This window comes from Chrysochloris asiatica, unplaced genomic scaffold, assembly GCF_000296735.1.
Source record: "Chrysochloris asiatica unplaced genomic scaffold, ChrAsi1.0 scaffold00007, whole genome shotgun sequence".
NCBI lineage: Eukaryota > Metazoa > Chordata > Mammalia > Afrosoricida > Chrysochloridae > Chrysochloris > Chrysochloris asiatica.
In genome coordinates, this window is record NW_006408525.1 from 660,657 (window position 1) to 679,620 (window position 18,964).

General features: G+C 48.7%; 1 protein-coding gene across 2 annotated transcripts in view; it reads left to right on the forward strand.

Moving 5' to 3' along the window:
* The first annotated feature begins 442 nt into the window (after positions 1–442).
* Positions 443–18,964, forward strand: part of RHBDL3 (rhomboid, veinlet-like 3 (Drosophila)) — a 69,695-nt gene continuing 51,173 nt past the window's right edge. Inside the window, exons 1-2 of one of the 2 annotated variants that reach the window (XM_006832303.1) lie at positions 443–559; positions 2,051–2,074. In XM_006832303.1, the coding sequence (XP_006832366.1) occupies positions 449–559; positions 2,051–2,074 (135 nt within the window). In that variant the 5' untranslated portion in view covers positions 443–448. The remainder of the gene's footprint in view (positions 560–2,050; positions 2,075–18,964) is intronic. The other variant, XM_006832304.1, reaches the window with a different exon arrangement.

The window sequence follows — 18,964 nt, forward strand, 5'->3', positions numbered from 1 at the left end:
GTGTGTGTGGAGGGGGGGCGGGGGACGACGGTCCCGCGAGCAGCCCCGCCCCCGCCTGCGCGCCGCCCCCGAGGAGTCCGCGGGGAGGAGGAGACTCGGGCGCAGAGCGGGGGCCGCGGGAAGCGGGAAGAGAGCGCGGGGGAGCGGCGGGGCCGGGCCGGCCCAAGGGCGCCCTCGCTTCCGAGCCGTTCGTGGGGGCCGGAAGGTGGTGGAGGCCGGCGGTGCCACGGGCGCGGAGAAGTTTGGTGGCAGAGGGGCCGGGCGTCCGGGGGTCGCGAGTAGGCAGCGGTGCGGGCCGGGGCCATGGGGACGGGTGACGGGGTTAGCGCGGAAGCGGCGCGGTGCGCGCCGAACCCCGGGAACGGAGCGACCGCCGCGGCGCAAAGTTAGCCCGGAACCCCGGGAAGAGCCCCGAAGCCGCCTGCCGCCCCTGGATCCCGTCTCGGCCATGGGCGAGCACCCCAGCCCCGGACCCGCAGTGGCCGCCTGCGCCGAGGCGGAACGCATCGAGGAATTGGAACCCGAGGCTGAGGAGCCACTGCCAGCGGCGCCGGAGGATGTGAGTGCCCCCTCCCCGCCCGGGCAAACTTTCTGGGGGATGGTAGCCGAAGAGTTGCCCCTGTCTCGCCCCCGCAGGGCAACTTGGAGGTTTTCAAGGTGACGCGGGAGCGCCTCGGATTGGCCGGGTCCCTGCGGGCGCGAGGAGGCGGAGGAACCGGTCTCCCCTAAACGCACGCGCGCGTCAACCCCGCTGGCGCTCCCGAGGCTTCCTAGCGGGACGCTGCTCCGGAACCCGCAGCTCCGGCTGCACGCCGGAGCCCCCTCCCCGCGGCTGGTGCAATGCCCGGGACGCGGCGTTTTCCCGCAGAGGCGGCCGCGTTACAGCAGTGACTCCCCCTCCCCTCCCACTCGCGACCTGCGGGCTCTGGGAGCCTGGAGAAGGAGCGAGCACCTCCGGGTCCCCGACCTTCCTCAGCGCAGATGGGTCTGGCGACCCCCTTCTCCACTCGAAAATTAGCTCTCTCTCTAGACACTTGCCCTGTCGCTACAGTGGTTGAAATTCAATCTGATCCTTATCTCTGAACCCCGCCGAAGGAGGGAGGGAGGGTAGGGGGGCTGGGGCGGTTTGTTCTTTGAAGGGGACTCAAGCATCTGAGTCCGTGACAGTGCCGGTGCCAGGGATGGTTCCCTGAGGGTGGGTCGGAAGGTTTTTGCCCCAGAGGGCTTCCCCGCCATCTGATACCCAGGTCTCCCTCCCTCTGGTCTGGGAACCATCCGAAGAGCCGGCACTGGGGTGGGGGGTGGGGATTGGGACCTGGAAACTGAAGTTTCTTAAGCGTCTCCCTCCCGGAATCAACCTGAAAATTGGAGAAACACTGAGCACACACCCCGCCCTGCCCCATCCCTCCCTCAGGGTGGGGACATAGGAGTGAAGCCAGGCCCCACAATCCACGGAACCTGAGGTCTTGTCTCCTCTTTTGCTCCTGATTAAACCTATCATTTCCTTCTGGCCCCAAACCCCTTTCACTCAGAAAGAATGGACTTCAGGAAATTCACTTCCACCCTCATATCACAGGCAAAATGTTAGCACTTCCTGAGACTGAGTCTCTGCCCCCCACCCCCACCCCCAAGCAGGTTAAGAACGACTCCAGCAGGGTCTCATGGAATTGCACTCAGCTTGCATTCCCAGGCCTGGATGCAGAGCGGACGTGAGATGTAGGCAGCAGAAGTTAGAGGGAGTTGGACAGAGTTGGACAGCTTTTTTGGTAATTGTTGAGAATCGCCCTTGTTCGCTCATCCCTCCACCTGCCTGTCCCAGAACTAGAAATTACCCTCCACCCCCATCTGGGGAGTTCCCTCTCTTTGCTCAGCGAACTGTGTTGGGGAGGAGATTCTCTCAGGTTTTCCTTGATCTCTGTGCTGCCTTCTAGGCAGCTGCTGGAAAGCTACATTGGAAACCTCAGAGAGCTACAGAGGCCTTGGTGATAAGTCTGTGTTTCTTTCTTTTTCTCTTCTTCATTTTTGCCTGCATGGCCTCCCTCTCTGCCAGCACTGGAAAGTCCTGTTTGATCAGGTAGGTGAGCAGTTAATTCCCCCCTCTTCCTTCCAGCCCTCCCCACCGTCAGTCTCCCTGCTTGCGTGGGCTTCCCTAAGCTCTGCGCTCTGAGGTGGTGACGTGGGGTGGGGGTGTGGCTTAGTGCCTCTCTGGGGAGGAACAACACTGCTCGCCACAGCTGGCCAGGTATCAGGAGAAGGCAGTGGGCTTCCCCGAGATGATCCTTTCCCCACCCCACCCCCAACTCGCCTGCACCACAGTGGGTTTATGCCATGTGAAAACCGAACAGTTTTCATTTAATGTTCTGTGAATTCTCTATGCCAAGTAGGAGACTGGAAAGGTGGGAGAAGGACTTGGGTTGATGTCCCCCCAGCACTAAAGATCCATCTGACAAGTTGTGGAAGGAAAATGACACATGATGGTTGGTGAAGCCTAGAATCTAGATGTGGGGAGTGGATTTGGGAGTGGGCTTTTGAATTTGTAATTAGATGTTAGAATTTCAGCAAGGAAATGTCTCTCAGTTTAGATGGTTGCTTAAGTTGGATGTTGTATCTCCCAAGACTCCCCTGCTTTCCTCTCCCTGGCTGTCCCATAATGCAGAAGGAAAGGAGGCAGGAGGTGTCCCAGTGTGGGGGAATCTGAACTTGAAGAGATCAGTCTGGTGTGTGTGTGTGGGGGGGGGGTCACAGGGAGTGTGTTAGGTAGGAGTGGGAGATAAAGCTGAGAAACTAACTTGGATCTGACTTTATCCTGCTGTAAGCTTTGAAAGTTTTTTGTTTTTTTTTTAAAAAGCAGATTTGTTTTATGATCCAAGCAATGCTTTGGAAAGAGTTTCTGTGATTGTGGGATAGAGGTGAGATGGGTTGCAGGGATAAGAGAGTCTAGCCAGGTGTCTGCTCAGTGAATGGAGACAAGTACCTTGACTTGGAAGATGACAGTGAGAATGGAAAGGAGGTGTGGGTCAAGGGATGGGATAATTGTAGGATCTTAGCAGATGATTTGGTGCAGGTAGTAGGGGTTATGTATTCTGTTCTACATATGCTCACCATAAGTAGGAACTCACTCCGTGGCAGGAACTAACAACACAACAAATGATTGGAGTTTGGAGTGGAATCACACAGGCAGGCTCAAGATTCAGAACCTAGAGGAAAAGGAAAAGTTGAAGTGGGGCTATTTGGCAAAAAGGACAGCTTTGATTTTGGATAGGTTCAATTTTGGGAGCCAACTCAATGCAGCTGCCAAGAGTGGGATTGAAACTGTGGAACTGAAGCTTGAAAGACGTGACAGGCCTGGGTGAGAATTTGGGGCTGACTCTCACATTAACCACTGAGGCTTGGCTATGGTTTGTGAAGCGTCCTGATGGGTGGAGCATCTTTCCTTTGCTCCTGCATGCCACCCACTCTCCCTCTGGTTCCTAAGAGAACGGTGGCTGCTGGCCTGCCGCCCTGAGGCAGGAGGAAGAGGGAGTTGGCACTGCTGGCATCAAAACTACTATCACCAATACCTCCTCCAAGCTGCCAGCCCTTCACACCTCCTGCCAGATTTAGAACCAGAACCGAGAACAAAGTGTATCCTCTTTTTCTCCCTGTTTGAGTCTGTCTTTCTCATTTGATTAATTTCCTTTGCCAGTCTCTGTGTGTGTGTTTACTTTTATAAGTGGGCCATTTGGATGAATGGAGGAAATGTTTAGTAAAGAAATTTTGGATTTTAAGGGAGCAAAGAGATGGTGCCGCACCTTATGTTATCAGGTGACTTGTGAAATCTGACTTCTTGAACTTGAGGAGATCGTGGTTATCACTGAAAATCCTCCTACTTCTGAAAAGACCATCCAGAAAGAAGAACATGATAATTCTATAAAAGGAATGACGAAAACCTGCTCTGGACAAGCAACTTTTGTCACAGTAAACTCTACCTTAGGTCTACCCACCCACCGCCCCCATCCCCAGGCAGCACTAAACGTCCATTTCTAGCTTCTAACACCTGTTGATGCTTTGTATTTATGAATAGCAGCTAGATGTCTGTCCAGCCCCTCTGTGTTAGTTTCCTACTTTGTTAAGCCATATGCAAACGAGTTCCCTGGTGGGGCTAAATGAAGAATCTCTTTGAAGCTTCTTAAATGGACACAACCTTAGAAGGATGCCAAGTTGTTCAGAAAACTGAAGTGTTACTTCCCTTCTGCCTCTTCTTCTAGGCCTGTTTGAAGGTGGAATTTGGTGACTGGTAAATTTGGTGTACTTAGGGAAGAAACCACCACTCATCTGTCAATTTGTTGCACTGTGGTGGCTTGTGAGTTGCTGTGATTCTGGAAGCTATGTCACTGGTATTTAAATACCAACAGGGTCACCACGGTGGACAGGTTTCAGATGAGCTTCCAGACAAAGACAGACTAGGAAGAAGGAGTGACGAACTACTTCCAAATATTTAATCACTGAAAACCTTATGAACAGCTGAGAAACACTGTCAGATATAGTGCCGGAAAATGAGCCCCTCAGGTTGGAAGGCACTGAAAATGTGGCTGGGGAAGAGCTGCCCCCTCAAAGTAGAGTTGACCGTGATGATGCGAATGGAGTAAAGTCCATGGGAGTAAAGACCTAGGGACCTTCATTTGCTAATGGGGCACAACTCAAAATGAAGAGAAACAGCTGTAAACATTCATTCATAATTGGAACATGGAATGTATGAAGTATGAATCTAGGAAAATTGGAAATTGTCAGAAATGAAATGGAACGCATAAACATCGATATCCTAGGCATTAGTGAGCTGAAATGGACTGGCATTGGCCATTTTGAATCTGACAATCATATGGTTTACTGTGCCGGGAATGACAAATCGAAGAGAAATGGCATCGCATTCATTGTCAAAAAGAACTTATCAAGTACTGTCATGAGGTACAATGCTGTCTGTGATAGGATAATATCCATACGCCTACAGGGAAGACCAGGTAATACCACTATTATTCAAATTTACACACTGAAGCCAGTAAGGATGAAATTGAAGAATTCTACCAACTTCTTCAATCTGAAATTGCTCAAACATACAATCAAGATGTATTGATAATTACTGGGGATTGGAATGTAAAGGTTGGAAACAAAGAGGAAGGCTCAGTAGTTGGAAAATATGGCCTTGGTGATAGAAATGATGCTGGAGATTGCATGATAGAATTCTGAAAAACCAATGATTTGTTCATTTCAAATACCTTTTTTAGACAGCATAAAAGACGAATGTACACATGGACCTCACCAGGTGGAATACACAGAAATCAAATTGACTACATCTGTGGAAAAAGACAGTGGAAAAGCTTCATATCATCAGCAAAAACAAGGCCAGGGGCAAATTGTGAACAGACCATCAATTGCTCATATGCAAATTCAGACTGAAGTTGAAGAAAATGAAAACAAATCCATGGGAGCCCAAAGATGACCTTGAATATATCCCACCTGAATTTAGGGGTCATCTGAAGAGTGGCTTTGATACATTAGACACTGAAGTCTGAAGACCAGAAGAATTGTGGGATGATATCAAGAACATCATGCAGGAAGAATATAAAATGTCATTAACAAGACAAGAAAAAAGGAAAAGATCCAAATGGATGTCAGAAGAGACACTGAAACTTGCTCTCCAGCTTGGTGGTGGTGGTAATGTGCCGTGGAGTCGATTCCGACTACATAGATTCTGTATAGGGTTTCCAAGGCTGAAAATCTTTATGAGAGCAGAAAACCTCATCTTTCTCCTGCAGAACGGTTGGTAGTTTCAAACTGCTCACCCTGAGGTTAGCAGCCCGATACATAACCACTAACACTACCAGAGCATCTCCAGCTTAGAGATGCTAAAGTAAATGGAAGAAGTGAGGCAGTACAAGAGCTGAACAGACCATGTCAAAGATCAGCTCGAGAAGACAAAGTCAAATATTACAACAAAATATGCAAAGATCTGGAGTCAAAAAACCAAAAAGGAGGAACGTGCTCAGCATTTGTCAAGCTGAGGGAACTGAAGAAAAAATTCAAGCCTCAGCTTTCGTTATTGAAGGATTCTGTGGGCAAATTATTGAATGATGCAGAAAGCATTGGAAGAAGATGAAAGAAATACACAAGAGTCACTGTACCAAAAGGAAATGGTTGATGTTCTACTGTTTCAAGAGGTAGCATATGATCAAGAGCCAGTGATACTGAAGAAGAAGTCCAAGGTGCATTGAAGGAATTGGCAAAGAACAAGGCTCCTGGAATTGATGGAATACAAAATAAAATCTTTTCAACAAAGTGAGGCAGTACTGGAGGCACTCATTCATCTATGCCAAGAAATTTGGAAGACAACTATCTAGCCAACTGATTTGAAGAGATCCATATTTATGCCCATTCCAAAGAGAGGTGACCCAATGCAATGCGGAAATCATCGGACAATATCTTTGATGTCCCATGTGAGTAAAGTTTTACTAAATGTAATACAGGAAAAACTGCAAGCATACATACATTGACAGAGAACTTCCAGAGGGTCAAGCCAGATTCAGAAGAGGGTGTGGAACGAGGGATATCATTGCTGATGAATCCTGACTGAAAGTAGAGAATATCAGAAAGATGTTTATCTGTGCTTTATTGACTATGCAAAGGCTTTCAGTTGTGTGGATCGTGACATTATGAAGTATAAGTATTCTGGAACACTTAATTGTAATCATGAGGAACCTGTACATGGACCAAGAGGCAACTGTTCGAACAGAACATGGGAACACTGAATGGTTTAAAATTAGAAAGGTGTGCGACAGGGTTGTATTCTTTCACCATACTTATTCAACCTGTATGCTGAGCAAATAATTTGAGAAGCTGGGTTATATGAAGAAAAGCAAGGCATCAGGATTGAAGGAAGACTCATTAACAACCTGTGATTATGCAGATGATACAACCCTGCTTGCTAAAAGCGAAGAGGACTTAAAACATTTACTGATGAAGATCAGCCTTTGGTATGGATTACATCTCAATGTAAAGAAAACAAAAATCCTCACCACTGGACCAATACATCGTATCATAATAAATGGAGAAAAGATTGAAGTTGTCAAAGACTTTATTTTACTTCGATCAACCATCAACACTCATGGAAGCAGCAGTCAAGAAATCAAAGGACTTATTGCATCAGGCAAATCTGCTGCACAAGACCTTTTTAAAGTGTTGAAGATCAAAGATGTCAGCTTGAGGACTAAGGTGCGCCTGACCCAAGCCATGGTATTTTCAATAACCTCATATGCATGTGAAAGCTGGACAGTGAATAAGGAAGACCGAGAAGAATTGATGTTTTTGAGTTATGGCGTTGGAGGAGAATATTAAAAGTACCATGGGCTGCCAAAAGAACCAACAGATCTGTGTTGTAAGAAGTGCAACCAGAGTGCTCCTTGGAGGCCAGGATGGCCAAACTTTGTCTCTCATACTTTAGACATACTGTCAGCAGGGGCCAGTCGCTGGAGAAGGATATCATGTTTGGTAAGGTGGAGGTTCAGAGAAAAAGAGGAAGACCCCCAGCGAGATGGATTGGCAGAGTGGCATCATCAGTGGGCTCAAGTGTGGCAACAACTGTGAAGTTAGCCCAGAACTGGGCAGCGTTTTGTTCTGTTGTGCATAGGGTTGCTATGAGAGGGTACCAACTCGATGGCACTTAACAACAAGGAAAGAAAGTTTGGCTGGAGGTTACAGGCAACCTTCCCACCCCTTCACACTGATGGTGAGCAGGGCTGCTGACAGTCTCTTCAAGCAAAAGTGGCTCCAGAGTGCACCTTCTAGAGGTCAATGGGATGGGAGGCAGGCCCCAGTCAGGCAAGACCTCCTTCCCTTTCTTGGTCAAGGGAATACCTTTGGTCACCTGTTTTCAAACTGGAAACTGCAGGGCCTGTTTATCTGGTCTTAAGATAGATTGGACCAGTCCCTCCATACTGTCCTATTCTTCAGCTGGTGAAATAACCTTGACCCAGTATGAACCCAACTGGATTCCAGGGGCTAGAAGCCATGACCTTGGCCTCATTGATCGTATGTGCTCATCTCTCAATTAAATGGTCAGAGATGTGCTTTGTGAGAGTTAAAGATAAAGGGAAAATAGGTGGCCCAAATCCATTGGAATTTTACCTGGACCCTGATGTTTATTTGGTAGCTTCAGCAGGAGTGTAACAGGGCCAATCCATTCCATGTCTTTGCATCCATTCCCCTACTTCCTCCCCAGGGGTCCCAGAAGTTAAAGCAGGTAGGAAGCCTGGAGGTCTTCAGATAAACACCCCCATTTTCCATGTATTTGTTTCCTAGTTGAACTTCTCCCCAAGGAAGTTGCCCTTTCCATATTTTTAGGATCTTAAGGTGTGCATGACCCAGGCCATTGTGTTTTCAATAGCCTCATATGGATGCAAAAGCTGGACAGTGAATAAGGAAGATCGTAGAAGAAATGATGCCTTTGAGTTGTGGGGTTGGAGGAGAATACTGAAAGTGCCATGGACTGCGAAAAGAACCAATAGATCTGTTTTGGAAGAAGTGCAGCCAGAGTGCTCCTTGGAGGCCAGGATGGCTAAGCTTCGTCTCTCCTACTTTGGACATACTGTCCGGAGGAAATAATCGTTGGAGAAGGATGTCATGCTGGGTAGGGTGGAGGGTCAGAGAAAAAGAGGAAGACCCCCAACGAGATGGATCAGCCAGGTGGCATCATTGATGAACTCAAGTGTGGCAGCGGTAGTGAGGTTGGCCCAGGATTGGACATTGTTTCGTTCTGCTGTGCATGGGGTCGCTATGAGTCGGTTCCGACTTGATGACACCTGACAACAACAACAACATAGTTCTGGTGTGGCGCTGTGGGTTAATGCACTGGACTGCAAAGTTGGTTTGAACCACAAGGTCGATAGTTCAAGCTCACCAACCTCTCCTCAGAAACCCTGTATAGGGTTGCTGTGGGTCAGAACCGATTCAATTATCATTCACAACAACAACACAATGTTTTTCCTAAATGTTTTCATAGATTGAAAGTTACCATAATTTGGTAAAATTTGATGCAAACATTTCCCATAAATCTTTGCATTCCCTCTTGGTTGTAGCGTCATGTTAAAGTAAGCAGGACTCTTGTTTTCTATGGTTGAATCTGTTGTTCTTTTCCATCACAATTCCTTCTGTTGCTTCAGATCTAAGATAGTTTTCCTCATCTGTAGACTTCATGCATATAGACTTCTCTTTTGTCATGATTTAAAAAACCGTCTAGCCCTTTACTCCATCTTACTAGTACCCATTTATGCCAGCATCACTTTTTAAAAAACCCTTCCTTCAAACATTGTTTGAGAAGTTTTATTATTTGGTAAACTTTCATAAGCATTTGGGCTTATTTTTTATTCTGCACGTATTCCATTGGTATTTATAATTTTGCACAGGCAGTGTACCTTTTAATGAGCCCTAGTGGCACAGCAGGCTGCTCATTGAAAGGTTGGATGTTCAAATCCACCCAGTCGCTCTCTAGGACACAGACCTAGTGATCTTTTCCATAAAAGATTACAGCTTAGGTAAACCCCGTGAAGCAGTCTTACTGTCACCCAGGATCACTATGAATCAAAATGGACTCAAGGCACCTAAAAACAGCAGTGCCTCTGTGAGTTATGCCTCTATATTAATTCTGTCAGATTCCTAAGAACCCCTCTTTTCTGCTTGTGCTTTGGTGATTTCACTCTCAGTCCCTTCCAGAACCCTGAGGTCATTCCTGAACTCAAGTTCTCAAGGACGCAAGGTTGAACAGCTGGCCAGTGGCGGATGTGGGGCTGGCCCCCAGTTAACCCACAGAAGGCATTCTGGGTTCAAAGAGCTGTTTCCAGATTCACCCTTAAAAATGCCTCCAAGATCTCCGAATGCTTAATAAGCAAAAGGATTTAGAACAGTGTTTTAACTCCACAAGACATTTAATAACTTTATGTGCTCAAACTAGAAAGCGGGAGAAGGAAAAATGGGAAGAAATTTGATTCTATCATTGTATTTCCCCTTCCCACTGGGGAGCATGCATTTCCCAGACCTCAAAGAGAGACCTCAACTTTGCTAATCTACCAGAAGGAACACAGGCAAGCCCTGACATTCCCACTGAAATGATAAACATGAGTAAGCATGTGTCCTGAACAGAGTCCAAGCCTGCCTGGGTGGGCAGCTCTGAACAGGATCCTGAATAGGGAGTCAGACTGACCTGAGTTCAAATTCTACTGACTCTGTGATTGGAGCCAGGTTACATCAGCTCTCTGAGCCTCAATTTTCTTATCTGTAATTTGGGACAATAATCTTTAGCTCCCATGGGTGACTGTGGGAATTAAATGGAAGTGGAAACTTACTTTACAATGTCTGACACCCAGTGGATGGTCGACAGATGGCTCTTGACTGGGAATTAGAATTTACTGGGAAGAAGTACTGGGACCACATCTGAGATCCAGGCCTCAAGGGGAAGGCCATGACTGCTCTAAACCTGCTTCTTCATCTAAACCTGGATCTGGGCTCCTGGAGAGAGCAGCTTCTGAGTCCACTGGGTTTCCCCTCCCGCCACCTGGAAGCCTGACCCTGAAGCCCACTTCATTTGCAGTCCTCCTGTAAGCTGGCTTAAGGGGGTTCTGGGAACTGAAAAGAGGTTCAGATGGGAGCTCTGAATGGATTAGCTAGGAGTCACAGAGAAAACATCTGCCCTAGAGGCTGCGGCATTGACTAGGCCCCCCGGAACACATGATTAACCCTCAGAGAGAGGCTCCCAGAGAGGGACAAAGCCATGGACTTAACTGGAGTCTTTGCATGGGCTCTGCACACCCCCCTTATCAGATGGCCTCCAGGACTATTAAGGCTGTGGACTTGGCTCCTCCACAAAGCCAGTTTCTCTGACCTGCCCCAGCCCCAGTAACCCCATCTGTCCTGCTGAAGTAACTCTTTTATCCCTGACTGCTCACAAAAATGCAGTTGATAGTGGCTGAGAACAGGGCCAAAACACTTGAGGTAGCATGCTGCCTGCCCGCCTCTTGATACAGAATAGGAACACAAATGTTTGAGGGAATGACCAGTTGAACCACAGCTCTGAGTGCATTGTTTTGGGTTAAGATTATCCTCTTTCGGGCCTTAGAGCATCCCATATTGCTCTGCTGCCAGCTCATGGTCCAGGAAGTGTTAGGAGGTCGGTGGGAGTATTTCTTCCCATCCACTCATTCTGCAAAATGAGAAGACTGAGGCCAAAGAAGATTAGTGACCTCAATTCTAAGGTCATTTGGTTCATGAGTGTCAGCGCTGAAACCAGAATCCAGCTTTCTGTCTGACCAGCATTCCTGCCACCAGGCCTCGCTGACTTCCATTTGATCACTGGGCACCCTGGAGTGACTAAGACCAGTGGGGTCCTTCAGTGGACACTGGGTCCACTGTGTGGGACAAGCCAGTTAACCTCTCCGAGCCTCCTTCTTCTCATCTGTAAACTGCCTAGAATAATGCTTTTGCCTGAGGGCTGTTGGGAAAGCTGTTATTGTTGTTAAATACCATCGAGTCAGTTTGGATTCATAGCGAGTCAGTTTGGATTCATAGCGACCCGAGGAGCGGCTCGTGAATTTGGACTTCTGACCTTGCAGTTCAAATTCTTTTGGCCAGTGCATTACCCTACCAGGACTCTGTTGGGAAAGCTAGTGAGGTATCAATGGATGTGTAATACTAGGCACAGGATAGGAGTCCTTGTGTGGTGTTGTAGGATAAGCACTGGATAGGAGTCCTTGTGTGGTGTTGTAGGATAAGCACTGGACCACAAGGTCATTTTGAACCACAAGGTCAACAGTTCAAACTTACCAGCCACTCCTCAAAAACCCTGTGCAGGGTGCCTATGAGGCAGAACCAGTGATGGCACTGACCAACAAGAACAGGCACAGAATGTAGCCAATACCTGGAATCTAATTATTGTTCCCAAAATGAGCACTGACATTTCATAGATCTAGATAAATCTGAAACTGTTGAGATCCCCAATCTGGATGCTGCTGCTACTATATCAAACTGCCTTCCTTGGGGCGAAAGCTGGACAGCCACGTTCCCCCGACTGAACTTTCAGACAGAAAGGAGAGAAGGTTTTGAACAAAGGCAGCCAGGAGGAGGGTTGATGCCCAAGCATTGCTCCTTTGTTCACCCAGCTGAGAACCAGGCATCTGGTCATCAGGTGGGATGGAACAGCCTCCCCTCTGCTGCATGTGCCGATTTGTCAATTCTGCCTGGACTGTTAATTAGTAGCTAATTGTGCGATGAGAACAGAGTATTGTCTTGTGTTACAGAAATGAGTCCATGTGTATCTTGAATTGGAAAGCTTTTTTGAAGCACAGGACAGGTTTGAGATGGCAAGAACTCTTTGAAGGAGTTAACATTGAGTGTCAACTATGTACACATATGCCCTCTGAGAGGTGAGTGATGTTCTCCTCCCTTTACAGAGAAGGAAATCGAGGCCCAGGGGTAGGATTTGCCCAAAGGCAAAAGCAAATGAAGACCCTCTGCAGAGGTGTGTGTGTGTGTACCCAGACCCTGGGTAGCTTCTGAAACAGGGCTTATCCCTGGCCCCCAAATCCTTTGGCCTCAGTGCAGTTGGCAGAGGGACCATGGGAAGTAAATGGGCAGGTTACTGGTAACCAACCCCATCTGTGTCTGAGTGGAACTATGCACCATAGAGTTTTCATTAGCTAGTTTTTTTTGGAAGTAGATTGCTAGGCTTTTCTTCCAGGGTGCGTCTTGGTTGTCAGCTGAGCGCCTAAACTGCCTGCAGGTCCCTACTCCTTTATCCTACCTTCCCCTACCTGCTGCCTTGGAACTCTGAGCTCTCTCTTTCTCAGGGAAATGGAAGGACCCTTGGATGCTGTCAGGAGAAACAGCAGGAGGAAGGGTTGGGGCTGAGGGGCAAGAGATGGGCAGATAGATGTAAGACCCCTGCTCAAAGCTCACACTTAGCCCCTCCTCTCCCTGCCTGCTGCTCCCGTGAGACTCCAAGGCTGGATGACTGGGACTCGGTTCCACTCCCCAGGCGGCTGTGACGCCTGGACCCTGATGAGTCAGCACAGTGATTACGTCTGCTTCAGGATGCCCATGGGACCTGCCTGTGAATCATAGCCCTCTCCCGCCCCTTCAGAGTCTGTGGCTGCAACAGAGGCAGGGGTCTTTGTTGGAACTGAGCTTTTTATGTGTCTCGGAGGCCTTCCAGGGGCAAGAGGGAGAAGCAGTGTCTTTTTGGGAACCCTGCGCCTCACTGCCCATGTGCCCCAGCTTCCAGGAAATGTCCGGGACTTCTTCCCCTTTACTGCCCAGGTATGATTTTCTGGGAGTATGTTGACCAGTGTGTTCAGCCATAACATAGGCCTGGACACCAAGAGGCCGCAAGGATGAGGCTTCTCTGCTGAGGGAAAGATGTTCTAGTCTCTTAATCATCCCTAACCCCAGATCTTGGGGTTCAGTTGTCTGACTGATGGGATGCTCAGGAGTCTGGCTTGAGGCCGGCCCTTGGGAGAAGTCTCTGTGAGAAGGATGAGCTGTGCCCCCCGGGACAGCAGCTGAAGGGACAGAAGGAATCCAGCTGGGAGCAGTGCCATCACCAACCTGTTCCAGCTGTCAAAGGCTGGCCTGGCCAAAGCCCAGGGAACCAAGGGCCCTGAGTGTCTCCATATGGAGAGACCCAAGGACAGGAGGGGTCAGAGCCTGGATTTCAGGAATTATCTCTGTCCTTCCCGGGGAGGTGGAAGGCCTTTGAAAATGCATAGCTAGCTTTTGGTTGGGGCCGGCCACATGGTACCTACTCTAGTCAATCCTGCTTCGGTTGTTGTTGTGAAGTGCCGTTGAGTCAATTCCAACCCATAGCAACCCTGTATAGGGTTTCCAAGGAGCAGCTGGTGAACTTGAACCACCGACCTTGCAGTTCAAACAACTTTGCAGTCTGGCGCATTAGCCCACAGCGCCACACCAGGACCCCTGTGTACTTCCGTTTAAATGGGACTGAGGATACTTACTGTAAGAGTTACTTACTGTAAGAATGTTGCTGAAATGGAATCACTTTCCGACTCATAGTGACTCCTATGACAGAGTAGAGCTGCCCTGCAGGACTTTCTTGGCTGTCTAGCAGACAGCCCGGTCTTTCTTTCAAGAAGCTGTAGGGTGGCTTTAAACTGTCAGCTTTTTGGTTCACAGCCTAGTGTTTAACTGGCGCACCATTAAGTCTTCTTTGGTGTAAGAATAAAAATAATAGTGTCCATGTGAGAGGAATGTTTTAAAGAGGCAGGAGGGGAGCCCTGGAGAGGGTGGATGGTGGTTTTCTTTCTGGTGTAAACTAACATCCTCATTTACAAGGAAGAAGAGGAACTGAATGAGAAAGGTCCATCTCCCATGATATCGCTTCCTGACCCCCAGCAGCTGCAGGCCTGGACCTAATTCACAGGGCTGTAAATATCCATGAATGGGCCCAAGGCCTCTGGTGGGCTGTGGCTCTTGAGTGGGGACAGCTCTGCTGAGACAAACCCCGAGCAGCCTCGTTAATTTTGTACTGCTCAGAAGCAAGGAGCCTACAGGATGAGCCATGGTAACCCCCTCCCCCATGCAGAGAAGAACAGCTGCCTGCACCTTCGCTCATTTCCCAGGCCTCATTCTGCTTTGGTGGAGCACAGGCAATGGGAAGTTGCCCCTAGATCATCTTCTAGACCTGCGAGGTCTTCACCAGCATGGTGTCCAATTCAGTGGCCTCTGGTGCAAACCTTGGGGTCCTTGAAAGTGCCTCCATCTCTCTCTGAGGTCCTGTACTCTGCAGACCAGAAGAGGGTCCTCATGGGAGAGGAGGGTCCGAGAAGAGGATTCAAACACTGGGAGTGAGGACTCACGAGTAACTGTCCTTGGAATGTAATTTGTGCAGCTCACTTGTGCAGAATAGAGAGTGAATGTGCTCCCTCCTTCTTTCTCAGCGGCTTCATAGCTGCCGGCTGTGCTTGGAAGCCTAGTCTGGCTGGCTGGCTGGCCTGGAATAGGGTGGAGAGAGGTGGCGTTGCTGTCCTGGGTGCTGAGCAGGCAAATCCCAACTCTGTTGGAGTTTGTTCCCGGAGAGCTCAGACTCCATGGCCCCATTAGACCTGTCACTGATTCCTTAGTGTCTCCCCGCGCCTGCTGTCCTCAGTCAACCCTCTGGCTGGGGCCTGGATCCCAGATTCTGCTGGATGGTAACTGGCAAAGTGTCAGCTGCCCTGAAGATCTGTGACTACTCACACCCAAAACCCACTGCTGTGGAGTTGATTCCGACTCTTTAGGGCAGAGTGGAACTCCTCCATAGGGTCTGTTGTTGTTGTTGTTGTTAAGTGCCATCTGCCACTGAGCCATAAAACTCATAGCGACCCTGTATAGGGTTTCTGAAGAGCGGCTAGTGAGCTTGAACTGCTGACCTTGCTGTTCATACCGACCTTGCAGTCCAAGGCATTAACCCACAGTGCCACACCAGAACTCCATAGGGTTTACAAGGATGTAAATCTTTACCAGAGCAGACTGCTACATCTTTCTCCTGTGGAGCAACTGGTGGGCTCAAACTACCAACCTTTAGTTAACTAAACAGCCCAATGCTTAACCCACTATGCCACCAGGGCTCATGAGTACTCATAAGATGGAAGAAAAAGACTGATTCAAAACCACCAACAAAGGGGCTGAGCTTTACAAAGGAGAAAAACAGTCCTGCTCTACTTTGCATTTCCCCCAAAGATTAGTCCATGGAGTAGATAACCCTGTTGTTGTTGTTAAGTGCTGTTGAATCGGGTCCGACTCATAGTGACCCCATATAAGATTTCCGAGGAGGAGGTAGTGGGTTTGAACCACTAACCTTGCGGTGCTTATCCTACAGCGCCACATAGAACCCTTATGTTTTGCACCATCTTGGGTCTGAAGTTCCACAAAAGACAAATGACAAAATTCTGAGTCTGTGGCATGATTTTATACACCCGGACAGGCCAGAGAAAAAGAGAGGAAGGCAGGGCTGGAACCAGCCAATCCCAGTGGAGGAGCCTCGTACTATTCCCATCTCCACCACTAACTCAGTTTGTGACTTTGAGACTTTTGCTCTCTGCAACACTATTTTCCCGTCTATAAAATGAGCCTGATGCCTGGCCCATAATCAGTTCTTCATAGATACTGATAAATGAATGAATGTGCGGGTTGGATCGCTCAAACTTCTTCCAGCCAAGGTGCAGGCTCTGCGTGTTCCAACTTGGAGCATCTCAGCTCTCGGTTGTCTCCCCTGTAAAATGAAACTGATAATACCTACCTTCTAGGGTTCTCACGAGGTTTAAATGTTATTATTAGCTGACTTTGACTCACGGTGACCCAACATACACAGAATGATCTGCTCCGTAGGGTTTCCAAGACTGTGACCTTTCAGAAGAAGATGGTCAGGCCTGTCTTCCAAGACGCCTTTGGGTGGATTTGAAGCACTAACCTTTCATTTAGCAGTTGAGTGTTTAACTGTTTGTGCCACCAGGGATTCTGGGATTTAAATAGGGGACCAGATCTTAAGAGTTAAAGGAATCAGAAAGAAGAGGAAAAAAAGAGTAAGCCACTACAATTTGATGAACTTGACCTACACCTGTGGATGCAATAGCTCAAAAGAGGGAGTGAATCTTTACAGTGAGGATCATTCCCACCCCCTCGATAGGGTAGACAGGGATGGGCAACTTGAACATTGGCTATCCAGAATGGGGGGGCTATAAAGACAAGAAGTGACTGGCTTACAAGTTTTCAAGAGGGAGCCTAGATTCAGAGGGGGCAGGGGAAGGTAGAATCTCCACAGAGTGTTTTCCAGTCTGTTGGGACAGAGCTGACGAAAGGAGTTGGACATAGGACTCTTGTGGTACAATAGGGACTGATTACTATCAGGACTGACTGTGAGGGTTGGAAATGTAAAGGTAGATGTTTTGTAACAAAAGGAGGGGAGTGGTTGACTTTGCAGTCCAGGACCGGAGGTCCCTGGGACCATCAAATGAGAAAAGCAGAGTGTGGGACCCTACCCAGAGAAGCAGTGATGCCAGAAATGAAGGCAGAGATGATGATGTGGAGAGATGGAGTGGCTGGGGACTCTAGACTCAGGGAGGGAGAGGGGCTGTGTGCCGATGGCTGGAGGCCAGGCTTGCAGGATCTACCCTTTGGTTGTTTGATGATGCATGGAGGGGATTATAGTCATTGTGATGAAACAAATTATGATAGGATAAATGTAAAGCTAATGTTCTCCCATGTAAACTATCACATAATTCACAATAAAAACTTTAAAAAAAAAGAGTTAAAGGAGCATTGTGAGGTTGTAGGTTTCCCGAACCCTCATTTGTATATGCATGTTTATACACAGAGGGCTGGGGATGGACTCCCTTACATCTCCTTGAGAAGAGAAGGAAGAGTTCCTACTTGTTAATGGGGAAACTGAGGCAGTGTAGACATTCTGTTCATTTGGGCATAGCAGCTGTGGGTGGGGCTCCTTCCAAAACCTACCCCCAAATGCCTGGTGGTAGCATGACAGAGAGGAAGGGGTGCTAGGTGGAAGATGGGAACTATGGGGCGGGGATGAGGCCCAGGTTTGGATTTGGGAGCCTGCAGGCTGGGTGCTGTGGGAGGAAACATTCCTGAGGAGCCTCTTTTCCAGGCCCAGGCAGGTGGGCAGGAGAAGTGGGAGGGGGCCACTCCTCATTTTGTGCTTTTTTCCACTCTCTGCCCATGAATCCTCTATTCTGATGGGGGTCTGGACTTGGCCCCCCTCTTTGCACAATCCTATTCAGGAGCCAGTTTGAGGATGCTCCCCACAGGGCCTCTGTGGCCTATTTACAGCCCACATTCCTCCAGCAGCCCTAAGACTACCCCCAGGCCAGCCCAGGCCTCAGGCAGAGAGCAACCTCCTACCTCCGTGGGCAAATCCAGGGCACAGAGGAATACTGGGGAGGTCCCTGGGCCTCACCCAGGAGGTGGCCTTCATAGGGCCCATTTCCCTAAATGCTGCTCTATCTTACCCACGTAGCAGGTCCTGGAGGAGACCAGAGGGCAGAAGTGTGCCCAGAGAGGGCTAGCTCTGCATTGCAGGTGCTTCATGTCTTGATTTGACTGGTCAGTGAAGCCCGTTACAGAACCAGGGCTGCCCAGCCTGGGTGGACTGCTGTCCACGTTCATTTGGTTCAACCCATCACAGCCTGAGGGGACGTGAGTCCCATGTGAGAAGAGATAGCATAGCTCATAGAGGAGCAGTTTACCCTAAATACACACACCCTAGTAGCAGTGGCTGAAAAGCTTGGTGATACAGTGGTTAAGTGTTCAGCTGTGAACCAAAATGTCAGTGGTTTAAACCCATCAGGTGCTAGAGAAAGGATCAGGCAATCTGCTCCCATAAAGATGCCTATCACATAATTCAGCCTGGAAAACCCTATAGGGCAGTTCTACTCTGTCATACAGTGTCTCTATGAGTCAGAATTTACTCAGCAGCAGCATAATTGAATTGATTTAACAACAGTTAGTGACCCTAGACCAGAAAGGGATTTTGCCTTGTTTCTTGCTACCCCTTAGTGAAGGGGCAGCCTCCTTTAAAAGGGGTGATGAGACACCCTTTTTCCTCCTGCCTTCTGTGTGTATGCTTTCTGGTTCTGTCTCCCTGTGTCTCTTCCTTGTCTTCCCCCTCCCCGAATCCCATGCCCACCATCAGCCTCTGCACTTGCACTCATCTTCCCAGGTGTTTGGGGTGGAGAGGTGCAGGGTGGAGGGTGTAAATCTGAGAGCCAGCCCTGTTTCTGGCTTTCCCTCACCCACAGGCATCCCCCAGCATCCTTTGTTGTTGTTAAGTGCCTTTGAGTCAGTTCCGACCCGTGTTGACCCTATATAGGGTTTCTGAGGAGCAGCTGGTGGGTTTGAATCACTGACGATTAGCAGTTGTGGGTAGCAGTTAGCA